The 15,024-nt window shown below is 40.0% G+C and overlaps 1 protein-coding gene across 1 annotated transcript; it reads right to left on the bottom strand.

Moving 5' to 3' along the window:
• Window positions 1-700: 700 nt before the first annotated feature.
• LOC132978975 (solute carrier family 25 member 36-A-like) lies at window positions 701-14,795 on the bottom strand. The gene is made up of 7 exons (XM_061044383.1): window positions 14,366-14,795; window positions 11,993-12,157; window positions 8,656-8,733; window positions 6,344-6,444; window positions 1,687-1,753; window positions 1,288-1,577; window positions 701-924 (listed from the first exon to the last, which is right to left on the bottom strand). Exons 1-7 carry the CDS (start codon window positions 14,404-14,406, stop codon window positions 731-733), a joined length of 936 nt encoding a protein of 311 aa, XP_060900366.1. The 5' UTR covers window positions 14,407-14,795; the 3' UTR covers window positions 701-730.
• Between the last annotated feature and the right edge of the window lie 229 nt (window positions 14,796-15,024).

Below are 15,024 nucleotides of genomic sequence, written 5' to 3'. Positions count from 1 at the left end.
CAGCTCACTGCTGTGTGAACATCAGGCCGTCGAGGGGATAAACTGCATTGTTCGGAGGGGAATGCTTGAAGGCACACTTTTTGTAGTGCAGAGATGGGTGATTCAAATAAAACAGACTGATGTCCTCGTTTTAAAATCAAAACTTCCTTCTGACGTTCTGCTTTCAAACATTCTTTAAAACTCCATTATCTCTTCCTACAGCAGTCTCACTGCACTGAAGCAAGTGCAGACAAATAGTTCCAATTAGAGGTTATTTGATTAATAGAATTGACCTATAGTTTATTAGCACCTCTCCTGTCAAATGCAGTTGTCTCCAAGCATTCCCCCTTTCACAATATCATCTTCATTTGAAAGTGATAAAGACAACAGTTCACACAGCGCACAAAAAAGGATGTAAATTAAACCGCTCTCTTAAAGGCCACTGAAATGTGCTTACATCTCTTCCTTACTCTCCCAATCTCTTTCTCAGTCTCTCCTATCAGGGCCTTCTTCCTTAGCCTACTGTATTAGCTCTCCTGTGAACTGTAGCGCCCTCTATCTGTTCCAGATGAAGGGAGCTGGTTGCTGATATGGTAACAAAGGGCTTCCTCCTTTTTCCTTCTGGTCCACTCGAGTATCTTCGGTTTTCCTTTGGTCTCCAATATGACATTTTGTCCTCGCTCTTCCAAAGGACCTCCTTCTATGTCATTCGCTAAAAGTCTTTTTCTTTTTTGACACGAAGGGGACATATCTACCGACCAAGCAGGTAGACAACCACTTCATAGGTGCACATCATAATGGCCGTGTTGGGGATTTGTCTGACGAGGTGGGTGGTGAGGCCGCGGTACAGCGCCCCGTATCCCTCCTCCCTGGGTACAGTCAGCAGAGTCTGGAAGAAGGAGCGATACCTGCTTCCTTCCTCTCGTAGCCGTGTTCGGATCACCTCTACAAATTGAGAGCAGAGGAAGATCAATTAGACTAAAAAAAGCTAGTAACTGAAACAAGTGATACATGGTTTTTATTGAACCAACATAACACCTGTTTCTTCTAAAATCTGGAAGAATCACATCCTGGAAAATTGTTGAAGAATTCCATGTGAGTTACTTAAAATAATTTGTTTAGCTTGTATTTATTCATACTGGTTCTAATTGAAAAAAAAAAAAAAAACAGTGTGTTGCACCTTCTTAGCTACCTTAGACCTGTTGGATTTTGTGCTTTCTAACATATTGTACGTTTTTGTCTTTTATTGAATTTGTTGACAATAAGAAGAGAATAAATCAATATAAAATTCATGATAAAACAACTCACCGTGAGGGTAGGCGAGGGAGGTGGCACAGGTCTTGGAGGTTGCTGCTGCGAGCATCATGCCCACAAAGTCGGAGGCGTCTTTCACCGACTCCTCCTCTTCGTCCATGCTGGCTTGGGCTTTGGCCTCCATCAGTTTACGTTTGATGCTCTCATAGATGACAAAATGGATGACGGTCTCAGAGATGCCAGCATACGAGGCTGACATGCCCCTGTAGAAACCTCGCAGGCCGTCCATCTGGTACACCCGCCGCACGCACTCAAATGCGTTCATTCGCCGTTCACCACGGTTCCTGTAATCACACAGACACTTTAAATTGAAATTCAACAGAGATGTCTGTTTGTTATCGTTATTATTAAAGTCACGTTCTAAACTTTAGACAGATATTTGAGGTTCCTCACCTGGTTTCCAGCTGCAGACGGGTTTTGATCAGCCAGATGGGGTTGGTGGCCGTGATGGCGGTGAACCCTGGAAAGTGAGAAGAGGTGAGTTTTAAAAGGAGGCAGAGACATTTCGAAGAACACAATCTAACCAGCTAAAGCACATTGTACAAGTACAGTGAGGACGCACTTCACTAAACAGGATCAACTCAGTTCAGTGTTTTATTTTTCAATATATTATTAGTATTTGAACAGATTAAAAAACATTCTTGCTCAGATGACTGGAGACCATGTGTGAGTTTATATAAGATCCTATAAAAGGGTATTGATTTGACAATGCATCTTTTTTATATTACCATATTGATCCTCTTCATGTGAAATGATACACATAGATATATGTACAGAAATAGCAGCTCTGTTCATGAAGTAAAGAATCTTAACAGAGTGCATCAAGGCAGCAGCTGTGAGTGTTGTTCATCTATCTTTCATCTGTCATCTTTAACAAATATCTGAATTCAAACATTTGAAAAATGAAGCAAACATTAAATTCATCTCAGGCCTGACCGTGGCAGGTTGTTATTACAAAGCCGTCTGATTGATTTCTTTAAAGAGCTAATGAGAGGAAGGTACTTCTTAATAATCTCAGCTGCAATTAAAACATGAGCTCACCTTAAAGAGAGGTGCTCTGATTTTTTTATATATATTTTTTTTTATAATACCATTACACTTTTAATTTGCTTTGAAAAACATTCATGGAAATGTGTCAATTTACAGCCTATAACACACTTTTTTTTTCTTTTTTTTCTTTTTGACATTCTGAATTTTTCTCATTGTTGGTTCAACAACGTAAAAACAATCATCTTGATCTATATTCTAAACAAGTGTTTAACTTGTGAGCCGCTGGCCTGATATAAGAAACCTTTCACAATAAAAAGGAACTCAATAAGTCGATTCTGGTGAATTTTTCAATAATGTGATCCATAATAATATTCTCACGAGTGACCTGAAAAGCTAGCTAGCTTTTGTACAGTCCTCTTTAGACTTATTATTTCATGATCATCTATTAGTGCAAGGACACCATATGACTTCTTTTTTTAATGAAAAAACAAACAAATGTGTCCAATATGTGAAGCAATAAGGTTTCTAGATTTTCTTCTTTAAAAAAAATGTAACTTTGATTTAGTCTCATTCTTGGACACTAGCCCCACAAACACAACTTCAACAGACAAATTGAATGTTGTGTTCAGAAGATTCTTCAATTATTCAGCAGGGCTGAAGTGGAAGTACACAGAGGGACATAAGACTAGTGCAGACTAACTTGGTGGGAAATGTTTATATTTAAGTCCATTTAATACCTGAATGTTCAAATTAAACTAGAATAAGTGAGTAATGAGAGCCAGTGTGTGCATGCTATCTTCATGGGATATTGTTTTTAATGGATATTGTGTGTTGTTGTTTTGTTTTTTCCAAAGGAACACTAGAAGATATTTATCGATGTAAGGTGTATTGATACTTTATAATCATTTTGTATCATTATGAGATGACACAACGCCTCTCTAGAAGTTTCTGATACAAAAGATGAAACAGAAGAATAAAACATGGCCATTCGCAGAAGACAGCTAAGGTGAGGGCGAGTCTACAAAGAGACCTGTGTCACATCTAGTGTGTCGATGCAACACGGCCCTACGTTAAGGCAACTGCGTGAAGAAGAGAGGATGACACAGGTCTGTTGAAAAGAAGAAGAGAAGGACAAAAAGAGGAAGTAGAAGGAAGTGCGTCTATGGCGTGTACTCACGAGGGAGGGGCAAAGCTCCTCCAGCTCCTCCCCGCTGCAGCTAGAAGCCTGCAGATATGGGGGGCTCAGATGGCGGGGGTCTCCCACCCAATCACGCAGGGGTGAAAGCTTTACAGTAAAGCCCTAAAATAGACACAGGCTTTTCTGTACCACAGTCACACACAAGCAGCAGTCACATCCACCCCAAACCCCACCAACCTCCCACCCAAACCCACTGGTACTGCACAGCAAGGTGAAGAAAAGAGTGGAGGAGAAGGATTGACCTCCTCCTCCACCTTTCCCCAACTCTATTCCAACCCTAGATCCATCCCCTTGAATTTGAAATGTTGAATTTAACATTTCTTTTTCATTAACTTTATTGAGATGTATCCCTCCCTTTACTTATTTATGCAACTTGGATTAAGTAAATGTTGGCTTAACAGAAAAAACCAACCCAATCAAAAACTGCAGCTCTGCCTCACTAGTGCAAGTAACAGTACAAATAAAAACTAAAATCTAAACTGAGGTTTACTTCATAATCATTGGAAGTGTCTAAGGTTACATAGATAAAAAAGGCAGGAGGAAATGCTAACCTTGTCGTTTGGTATAACCGACACTCGACAATGGAGATGAATGAGATGTGTGATGTCATGAGGATGAAGTGATCAATAAAGTGAAGTGAATCAATGAAATAAATAGTAATACCTGTCTCTCGACCAAGCTTTTTGTCCAAAAACAGTAGAGAGGAAATTAAGCCCTATTTTGACAGGTTTTTTTTTTTATTGCTAATTTGGATTCTAAATGTTTGTTTTAAAACAATAACAAGATCCTTATAGCTCAGTGACCATGTGCCAACAAATAACTGTTATGTGTTATCATAACAGCACATGATACATCCATAGTGTTGACATAAAAATGTCCTCATGCCAATTTTTCACAGGACTCCATGACATTAAAGCAAATGAGAAATATTTCTCATACTTGATGCTAGCCACAAATGCCTGTTTGGTAATAAAGCCAATAGGAACATAAATATGCCGCACATACAGACTAACGTACTAGTCACACCGGCTTGTAAGGAATTGAGATGAACATCTGAGGAGCTGCATCTACTTATGGACTTGCTGCTTTATTTAGTTTACCGTGATGCCTCTATAGACACAAAACACCCGTGCAATTCCTCCAGAGGAGTTTGACCTACATTCAGAAAAGACAAGCATGCTTTAGATTAACTGCTGGAGGAGAGCACCTCCCCTGCAGTGAAGGGAGGAAAAGGCGAAGGAGGCCATGAGAGGCAATGGGTCCACAAAGTTACTCTAGAAATCTGGAAGTAATTATCCAGACGTCCATTCAAATTTTGGTGTTGCGTCACCAAGGCTGTGAATATGCCTGGTTTACTCCCCCTCATCCTGATGTTGTTGATGGATGAGAACAAACGACAAAATGGAGCACATTGATGACAATCCTCTGTAGCAGTGACAAGGTTAGCATTTCTTTAGTGCAGACAACAGAAATCCCTCAGTAGTATGTGTCACTACTTTACCTTTACCGTGTGGATTAAACCAGACAACAGGCTAAGGGGAGGGAGGGGTGTGTCAAGACTGAACAATAAACAAAACCTTAAAACCACCAGCAGGAAACACACACTGCCATAAGCAATGGTATTATCATTACAAATGAATAACCAATATGAACTATGTAGTATTTCAAAAAAATCACCATGGTTTTTTATCATACCAGTGTAAAGAAATGGGGTGCTACCTGACGTGTCCGCCTGAGTGCCAGTGGCCCCGGTTGACCTTTGGGGGCCGTGCTCTCTCCTCTATACACACAGAGCAAAGAAGGGGGCCCAGACCACACTGTTTAAGTGACAACTGGGATGTTAAACCATTTACAAAGTCCTCAGGAGAGGCCTCAAAATGAAAGCATTAAAAAGGAAACAAAGGGGGCGAGAATGAGAAATAAAATAGAGGGCATGGAGGGAAAAAGGGATTCAGAGAGGAGGAAAGCACAACCTTAACTCTGAGGACCATGTTGCTTTTCTTCTTTGTAAAGCTGCATACATGTACAGCACAGTTATAGTGTAAACACCACCAGTGGCATATTTGACCTCATGAAAGAGCACAAATGCTATGTCTCATTGGGTTAAGGTGCATTAAAGTCTTGTTCATTCATGTTTCCTGAACGGTATGTTGGCTGGAAAACCACTGTGAAGAGACTGCATTATGTGAGTACATGGCTGTTATTACAGAAAGTCGATGCTCATAAAAAAAAGAGAGCAAGTAGCAGTAGAAGTTGTGACTGGCATACTCTCAGGCATTTAACACCTTAAAATGCCAGATACTGAAATCTTTAATTTGCAATTATTTGTAGTAGAAATAACAGCATAAACAACACAGAACATTTTATTGTTCAAGTCCTGGTTTTACAGCATATTAGGTGAGGCAGTTTTCACCACAGTCATCAAGGTCAGTTTGATCCTGAGAGTCTCCAATTGTGCTTTCTGACAAACCCCCTATGTTTTCTGTTCATTTCTATACATGAAACAGCCACTAAATATCTTCTAACAGATACTATAAGTTAGCGTTAGCATGCTTTGAAAATTAAATATTTTTTAAAATTTGAAGCTATCCCACACATGTATAAGGAAAGGAAGGGGGATAAAGGGGGAGTGAAGTGAAACTCTGGGGATATTCTTAAATGGTGACAAAGAATGAATAAAGATAAAAAAAAATGTGTCTTATGAAGACAAACTGAATAATTATTTAAAAAACATTTTTAAATAAAACCCATCAGTGATTTACACTGCTCAGACAGACAGACAGACAGACAGACAGACAGACATGACACTCTGCGACAGACAATGACAGAAAGACAAAGGGAGGGGGGAGGAGCCATCATTACCTGCCATCCCAGCCGACACCATGTGCACCTGGGTGGAGTCCGGCTCCAGCACCCCATTGAGTTTCTCCTTGGCTGTCGAATAGGCCGCAAAGTAGATCGCCCTGTGGCCAAAACACCATGAAGCAAAAAAAGAGCACGGTTGGTTAGAAATTCATGGCACCAATTCAGTTGACTAATGATTAACTACAACAGCACTAACCAGAAGAGAAGCATTAAGAGCTTCGTAGCGTACTGTTTAACAGAAGATACTTCAAACTAAAAGTTGTGATGAACACAAGAATACCTCTGAACAATGATTCTTAACTTGAACTTTAGGTTTGTGAACTATACACAAAAGACAGAAAAGTCTTTAAGTATCTAATAAAAATGTACAGTTCTTTGTCCACACATTAGAGCTAAGCAAAGCTAATATGCAGACTAAAAGCAGGCCACTGACATGTTGTCTGTGCCTCTGTGTGCCTGGTCACTTATGAATGCATGAATGCGACAGTGTCTGTGTCTTCGTGTGTGTCTTAATCTCATAGAAAGCTTTAGTAGCAGATTTATCTCCCATGAATTTATCCACTCCTCACTAACTAAACTCACAGGATTTAGTCAACATTTCAGCTGAATGGAATTAAACCCCTGACCTTCACTCCCTGCACTCAGTCCACGCCCCGAGATCATGCACACATTACATAATCGTTCTGCAGATGGGGATGAATGATGTGCGTGTGGGTCTGAAAGTGTATGTTTATGATACGTTATGAATGATGCTGTTCTGTATGCACATGTAATGTATGTGTGTTGCTAATCGGAAGCTTGCTAAGCGGACCGAGCTCTCATTAGCATTTTTTGGCTTGCCAGTGCTGTTTCCTAATTATAATTGTCACCTAGCAACACAGACTTTACCTGGTGAATTGAGTAAAAAAAGCTGTAATTTCACTGAATTATAATGCGGCAGGAGCCTAAACTTTTCCCAAATTAGAGCTTGACCAAATGGCGCAAAACCGTGTCGCATAGTTACATTTTTGAGGAGGTGCACATCCTACAAAGCTAGGCTTCGGCATAGCTACAGGACTAACTAACCTGAACCTTATGCACTCTTCTTCTTTTGTTTTTGAATGGCTGTTAGAAAACAGTTTTCAGCAATCGTACAGCCACTGTCTGGCGGCAGTAGTGCATTACAACCAGGGGCCAGTAACAATGATGGAAAAAATGTTCTTTAAAGATAAAAGCTGCTGCATGAAAACTTTAATGAAAACTTTAAGTTAATGACAATTAGAATATTTAAAAACCATGACATATCCCAGTTATATATAGCCACATAGATCATCAGGTTCACCTCTTATGTAATCATATCTTCTTCTAGCACAGTATGCTATAGCTTTTGTAACCAGGAAACAAGCTGCCATTTCCACAGCTGTACAACTAGCCCACGGGATACACTCAAGGGCATATTTGCCCTACTCTGAACAGACTGAGATAGCACAGACAGTGAAGGACCCAGGGGACAATCATGAATTAATATTGGTTACAAAAAAGACAAATATAGCAAGAGAGAGGGGGACAGATGATAAGAGTGTGGAATGGATGAGTCAGATAGAGGGACAGAGACCACAACGAACCAACAGGAAGAGGATGACGACAGTCATGTGATGCACATGTAACTAGGGAGATCTAGACAGTGCAGGGAGGGAGGGAGGTTAGACACGATCTCAACTGTCTCTATAAAGGAACTCCATTGTGTTAATACATAAAAACATAAACAGTCACATGACACTGTGTCACATCTGGCCAGGGCCAGCTGTTTCATACGTCCTTTAATTGACTCAGCTTAGGCTGTTGTGTAATCCCACCCAGCCAAGCAAAGAAAGAGGCAAACCTCTCATTTCCTCTTGGATTTAAAACACAGGTTTCAATAGATTTTAACTCCATTCATGTCTGTATAACCGGCCTGCTATTATTGCTGCCAACATAAGCTCTGAATGAGCCGGAAGCATGGGAAAAAAGCTTAGAAGATCTAGCATAAGCAAAAAAAGGTGTGCTCAGATTTGATGTGACGCAGAAATTCCTTTTTTCTCTGATAACAAGTCAAGCTAACCCTGATAACAGTGGGTCATTCTAAAGTCTTACAAGGTATTCAAGAGTGTGCTGACATACTCCACTCTGCTTGTTATCTGATATGCAGGGATAGGTTCTTGTTTTTCCTCCTCCTCTTGGCTTCATTAAATACACCGCGTAGTATAACTCTATGAATTGGAAAGGTTTCAATGGTATGAAACACACCCAGAGTACTGAAGGCAATACTATGCTAGAAATACTAAACATACCTGGAAGGTGCCACACCCACAAGGTTGGGTCCAAGTCCTCTGAAGAGTGACCGAGGTCCCTCTCTCTCAAGTATCAACCTGCAAATTGAGAGAAAAGAAATTCAAGTTACAAGTGTACAGTCCATTTTGTATCAATGGCTTATCGTTACATCACGGTTGAACACGATATCACAAATGATAAAACAACGGGAAGATTCTGCAAAAAGCTGTCCTGGCTGAGTGTGGGTATTTTATGATTTTTTTTATATCTAGAAACCAGAAGGTTCATGAAAACAATGCAACACTTTTAATTCAAAATACTTTTGTACACACCATTAAGTATAAAATTGCATATCATGTAGTATTATTACAAAAAGGGGAACATCTATGTTCTATCTATCTGCTTATTTGCACTTCTGGTGAGATGCCAAACCTCATTTCGTTACTCTATACTTGTATATGTGTAATGACAATAAAGTTGAATCTCATCTCAATCTCATCTCATTAGGCACCAAAGTAAAATAACCAAAAAAAACACATGAATCATAAAAAGGGTAAAACCCCAAAAGACCACATTTTATTGGACCAACATCTTTCTAAAGTAAATTAATATCCTGTGTGCGCTCCCTTCACTGATGGACTAGAAGAAAAATTACGTTTTGGGCGACCTGCCCTGACCTGATACTCAATACAGTGTGACATTATAAACAGGGTCACTGTAGGAATGCTTAGACCTAAAATACTCTTTATAGCAGGTGTCCCCGCTCCGGTGGTGTTTATGGTGGTGAAGTAATGCTGGCTCATGCGTCTATTTTCCGCTGTCATCGGGGCTGAAAGATTGTTCGCGTGTCTCTAACTTCACCCAGTAACCTCCTTAAGTATGCGCATGGCCTAAAGTTAAACTTTAGATAATGTAGAGCATGATTTCACTAAATCTCTGATGCAATCTATCTTCAATCAAAACAAGAAACTGAACCTTTGGGTCCGATAATAAACTGCTTCTTAAGTCTGTCCCCTGATTAAAAACAGACATGGCCCAGATATTTCTTTTAGCAGACGTGTAGCTGTAATTTGCTCAGCTTGAGCTTGTGTGGGTTGTGAAGTTTATAGCCTCGCAGTGAGATTTAAACTTCAGTACACAAAGATGATTTACTTTATACCAAATCTTTTCATGAATAGGAGGCTACTGCCTAAACACACATTACAACACTCTCCCCACAAACCTCAAATCATGACTAAACACATACTCTGCTCAAAACTAGGCCACTGCAAGTTGACCTACTTTTGACTGTGAGTTTTTTTCCCTCTCTAAACATACAGCTGTTCCCTCTTCTGCACTGCTCCAGTATGTATCATGTAACAGTGGTGTGCAGTGTCTGCTAAAGCTTTGTGTCTCAAGGAGAACAAAAAGCTGGTTTTAATATCTGCACAAGACCAGTATTGAGCTCAAAACAATGCCCTGATTAACTGCAATCCAAAGAGGGCTTTGCTACGATGTTATTGAACTAAAACCCAAAGACAGTATTGTTAATAAGCCTAGTTAAGGCAGGCCAAGATAACATTCCAAGTTACTGCTGCAGCAAGGGAGAACAAATAAAAAAATGTAGCCAAACAAATGTAAGAAAACCCACGATGGCTAACCAGCGCACAGACAGATAAGGCAATCATTTAACTGTGCAAATGTAGAATCCTCATTTCCCTTTCCCTGGCAAATCTGCTATCATGTTTAAAAGTATTCATTTGTCTTGTAATGCATTGTTGAAGAAGAACTTTGTGGGAAATTCCAAATTTGCAACACAATCGATGCATTTTGCAGATGAAAATTCTTCCAAAGCAGCTTGTGCCTTATTATGTTCAACACTGTGCAAGTGATGCCAGAGAACAGAAGCAAAGTACAGCAGCCTACACTTACTTTCGGAAATGTCATTTGATAATTAAAATTTCCTTCAACATAGGTCTGAATAAACACTTTCACTTCCCATTTCTCTGATAAATGTCCACTGTCTATAGAGAAGAGGAAAGGTGAATCACATTGCAAAAAATAAACAATTCATGTTGAATGTCTTACATTGTTTTTACACCTTTAGATAGCAATTGTCTTAAAACTATCAGAGTTTGAAGTTTGAAGTGAGGCTTCAATGATCTTTTTTGGTCCATGAATGACACTAGAAATAACAACAACAAATACTGTATTGAATAGATTTCAGACTGGAGTTTGTATTTGTTGTTTAGTGCAAACAATTTCCCAGCTTGCAGCGTTTAGTGGACTTGCTTCACATATCTTTAGCACATACACCAAACAGGTTGGGAAATAGGATAAAAATCCAATTTAGAGGCTATAAAGTAGGCTAACTCTTTCTACAGGGAGTTTTATTTTGTCATGTTTTGAGACAAATATCCATTTTGTATTATGCTTTTGTCATTTTTATTCTCACAGAGAACTAAAAGGGTGACATTGATCAAGATAAGTATCCTCTAAAAGCACCTTTGTTCTTAGGAAGTAGGAAAAATAAATATAGGATGAAAAAAAAAAGATTTGAGCAAATTCACAGGAAAATAATAGAGAGAGACCACTTGTGTCATTAGAACTGCATTTTCCCCAAAGTGTTGTGCAGAAAAGTCCATCTTTTGGTCCTAAACAGTCTACTCACACGCTCAACAACTGACTTGGGTGGATGTTGTGACACCAAACAGATTCAGTGTCACGGCTTTGACAGTAGAGCTGGGTATTGTCCACAACCTCCCAATACAATTAGATTTAAATTATTTGGGTCACGATTCGATATTGAGTCGATACATCATAATAAACATAACAGTACTGTCATGGCATGGACAAAAACTATATGTAAAGTGCACAATTGTGCCTGACGTGAATTCACAGCACCCACAGTGCCCCCTTCAGCAGCTCAGGGTGACTGCATATGTAGACAGAGCTAGCTCCCACAAAAAACGACTCCTGCATTGTGTTTTGTCTGCCGTTGTCAGGCAAAAAAGTAGCACTGTTAACACCATACTGCTAGCAGCCTACTGCCAATTATTTTGTGCATTCTACGCACGCGCAAGAGGCAATAACTCTCGGCCACAAAGCCTCTGACAAGCAACTAGCTGTATCACCACCACGCTGGCCATCTCTGACCCCAACGTTTACCTAGCTTTAAACTATTTCCAACTTGTTAGCCTCTATTTATGACCTTTAGTATAACATTGGTCATATCAAGAACACCTTAAGGCTGACACATGAGCTAACCCTACCCTAACCAGTTTTATTTACACACAAACTTTTCGGGAAAAGAGTAACTACCAGTTTGGAGATCATAGCATTATCATTCATACTTCATTTAAAGCAGCGTATCCTTACTTGAGACAGTGCAGAGGTCCTGGTTGAGCGACACGGGCCACACTGGCGCCGTTGACGGTGTTGAGCTGGACTTCGGAGATGTACAGACTGATGGAGGAGGACTGCAGTCTGGTCTTCACAACCTCAAGAGGACAAGTCAAAATAGCTCCCACCGTGCCACCACATCTAGAAGGGAATTATCAAAAAAGAAAAAAATATTAATTATTGGAACAACTCTACCACAATGTAAACTACAATGCTACTTGACTCCAAAAAGAAACTACACATTGGGAGATTACCTGTAAAACAAATCAAGCACAGACTGGCTGTAGAGACGGGTTGCTACAAAAAGAGATGGCTCCCAGAGGAGGACAGATTCTGTTATGATTACTATTCTTGTTATATCATTATTGATAATTATTATTGTTACGATTGAAAAACATATAATTACTATTAATTATTACTATTATTGTATTGTTTGTTATTATAGGCTGTGGTAATATTGTCACACTCATGCCAATAAGTCTGGCTGAATTTAAATTTAATTGTGTCTTTATTTCACTCATTTCTGTGAGTTTTCTTTAAAGCACCATCATATAACACTGAGTTCACATGTGTGAGCTGTCAGTTAAGTGTTTATGGTGTCAAGGTGCAGTTCAGTAGAACATGACCATGACCATGACCATGACTCGGTGCGACTGTAACTATTAACTTTTACTATACAAGATGATCACAAAGAATCATGACAATGCTGTTCAGTTTGACACATAGAACTACAATTCTATGAAATCCTTCACAAAATAACCATAGAAACTGATTATGATTATACCTTAGACCTCAACTCAGACAAATCCTCCATCATCATGTTAATAAAAACAAGCTATGAAGTTAAACTATCTAAACTATTAAAAAGACAACGTATTGATCACCCTCTCAGTGATGTTTAGTAAGCTCAAGGCAACAGGGCGAAGAATAATGCTATGTCCATGTGCCACACGTGCACGTCTTCTGATCCTCTCTGCCTCCGCCTAATGCATTATACAGTAAGACTTGTGTACACAAAGCTTCACAATCAAGCCACCACAAAGCTGGAAAGTGCTTTGTTGTAATTAACCATATGAATGCACGAAAGTTTTGGTCAAGTTAATACTAGCTGTGAACCCTATAGTGGTCTAGGTTGACATCATGGCATTCTGCCAATAATTCCTCTTGCGACAGCCTCTTTTGACTAGCACCGGCTATATTTACCTTTCAAAAGACCGACTCACATTCATGCAGCAGTGACCCTTGGCCTACTTTCAGTCCTGTGCTGTCTGCTGCACGTATGTATCTAACGCTCTCTGTCAGAGGAAGCATGTGCAGAGAGGCCTGCAGCTCAGGGTTTATGGGTAGCACAAACCTGATTTTTCTTACTCAAGAAAGCAACTGAATCCCTGATCACAGTGATAACAGAAGAGCTGTGGTGTGAATCCATTATCATATTTAAATGTCAATTTGTTTGTTGCAGAGATTAAAGCAGACTTACAAACACAGGTCAATGGAATAAAAACAAGACAGACATACATTGTGGAAAAACCTGCATTGATTTACATCTCGACTTACATCTTCTTTGATTAATAAGTTGTTGAGTCGGTCTACACAGTTGTGAATGAGAATCGTTGAACACCTTTTGTATGGGTAACGACTTAAACTGAAAGCAGTCTCACTTTAAGTCCCTTACTTTCTGGCCTCATTGTATAAGTTTGAATTGTTAATTGACAAATCGACACCTGTACCTTGCCAGAATTTTAAACCCTACAATAACCTCCCACCTACAGGCTGTCAATGTGTGACAACCTATAACCCTGAACATTAAAAGGCACGAGGAGCTGGGATTTCAACAGTTATTATTATTATTAGTCAATAAATACAAAAAGGTGTTCATGAAATTAAACTCATATAAACACATATATACCTGACATTGTGTATAATCCACGGTATTCCATCACACCCAGGTATGCTAATCGTTTTGGCTGTTGCAGGAATTTATCAAGTTACGAGAGACAGCAGCAAAGGGCCCGGATGTAAAGTAAACATGCCTTCGAAGTAAAACTCGTTTATTTCAAAGTGAATTTAACAAAAGTTAATGTCTGAGTTATTAAAGTAATACAAACACGTTTCACTCACACTTACACCCCTGAAGCTACATCTAAGCGAAAAACTCGATTTGAGTCGCATCTATGTAAATACTGTACAGTTGATGTTTTTATTTTGAAATGTAGAGCGGAAGTTCAGACAGCTGAAGGGGTTCTGGCACGTGCACGCGCTGTATATAAATCAAACATTGGTAGCCAGAAAGAACAAATGGACGACGGGAATGTTAAAACAGTCATTTAAGCAAAAATCTTGACTTACCCCCCCGCCAACAAATGAACCAGCGTGTCCCTTTGGCTCATTATTTAGCATGCTCTGCCAAACAGCGCACCTCTGGGCTGCGGCAGAGGATCAAACACGGGCTCGGTTCCCGTCCTTTTCCCCGTTGCTCTCTGTCCCGTGAGGATGTGCCCGTCGATGGTTAAAAACACTTGGATGATGAACCAGCCGTGAGGCGAGTCTCCGGTGATTCACGCTGCAGTGGGCCAACAATCTCCCCCCCACCGCCCCCCTCTCAGTCGCGTTCAGGTTGCTCAGGTTTTCTAAAAGAAAAGCTACTTGTTTTCGACTACACCACCGCAAACTTTCACAAAGGTAACACCTGTGAGGAGTATATGTCAGCTCGAGTGAAGGTTATTGTGGCACATCCACGCGTTCTCTCGATTTATTCCTGTCTTCCCATCGCTGCAGTCAGAGCGAAGGAGGCAGAGCTCATAGTATTTACTGTACAATCATAGGCTGGAAAGACACGCTGCTATTGGTCGGCCTGGCGCATGACGTCACGTAATCTCCGCCCTGATCATGCACTGTTCACATGCTCATCATTGAATGAATCAGTTGCGTTATGTGGCCTATAAGATTTTGCAAACCTTTCTCTCGTGTCTCTGTGGATAATATTAACATTAATGGTATGACAGAGT

This window comes from Labrus mixtus, chromosome 8 (assembly GCF_963584025.1).
Source record: "Labrus mixtus chromosome 8, fLabMix1.1, whole genome shotgun sequence".
Taxonomy (NCBI): domain Eukaryota; kingdom Metazoa; phylum Chordata; class Actinopteri; order Labriformes; family Labridae; genus Labrus; species Labrus mixtus.
The sequence above is the reverse complement of the archived record's forward strand: the minus strand, read 5'-3'. Positions and strand labels throughout refer to the sequence as shown.

Coding starts and splice junctions, on each gene's coding strand:
- LOC132978975 (XM_061044383.1), bottom strand. CDS start 14,406: ATGAGCCAAAGGGACACGCTGGTTCATTTGTTGGCGGGGGG. Junction 1,754..6,343: donor GGTGTCGGCTGGGATGGCAG/GTAATGATGGCT, acceptor CTCACTTTCCAG/GGTTCACCGCCATCACGGCC. Junction 925..1,287: donor CTCCCTCGCCTACCCTCACG/GTGAGTTGTTTT, acceptor CTCAATTTGTAG/AGGTGATCCGAACACGGCTA.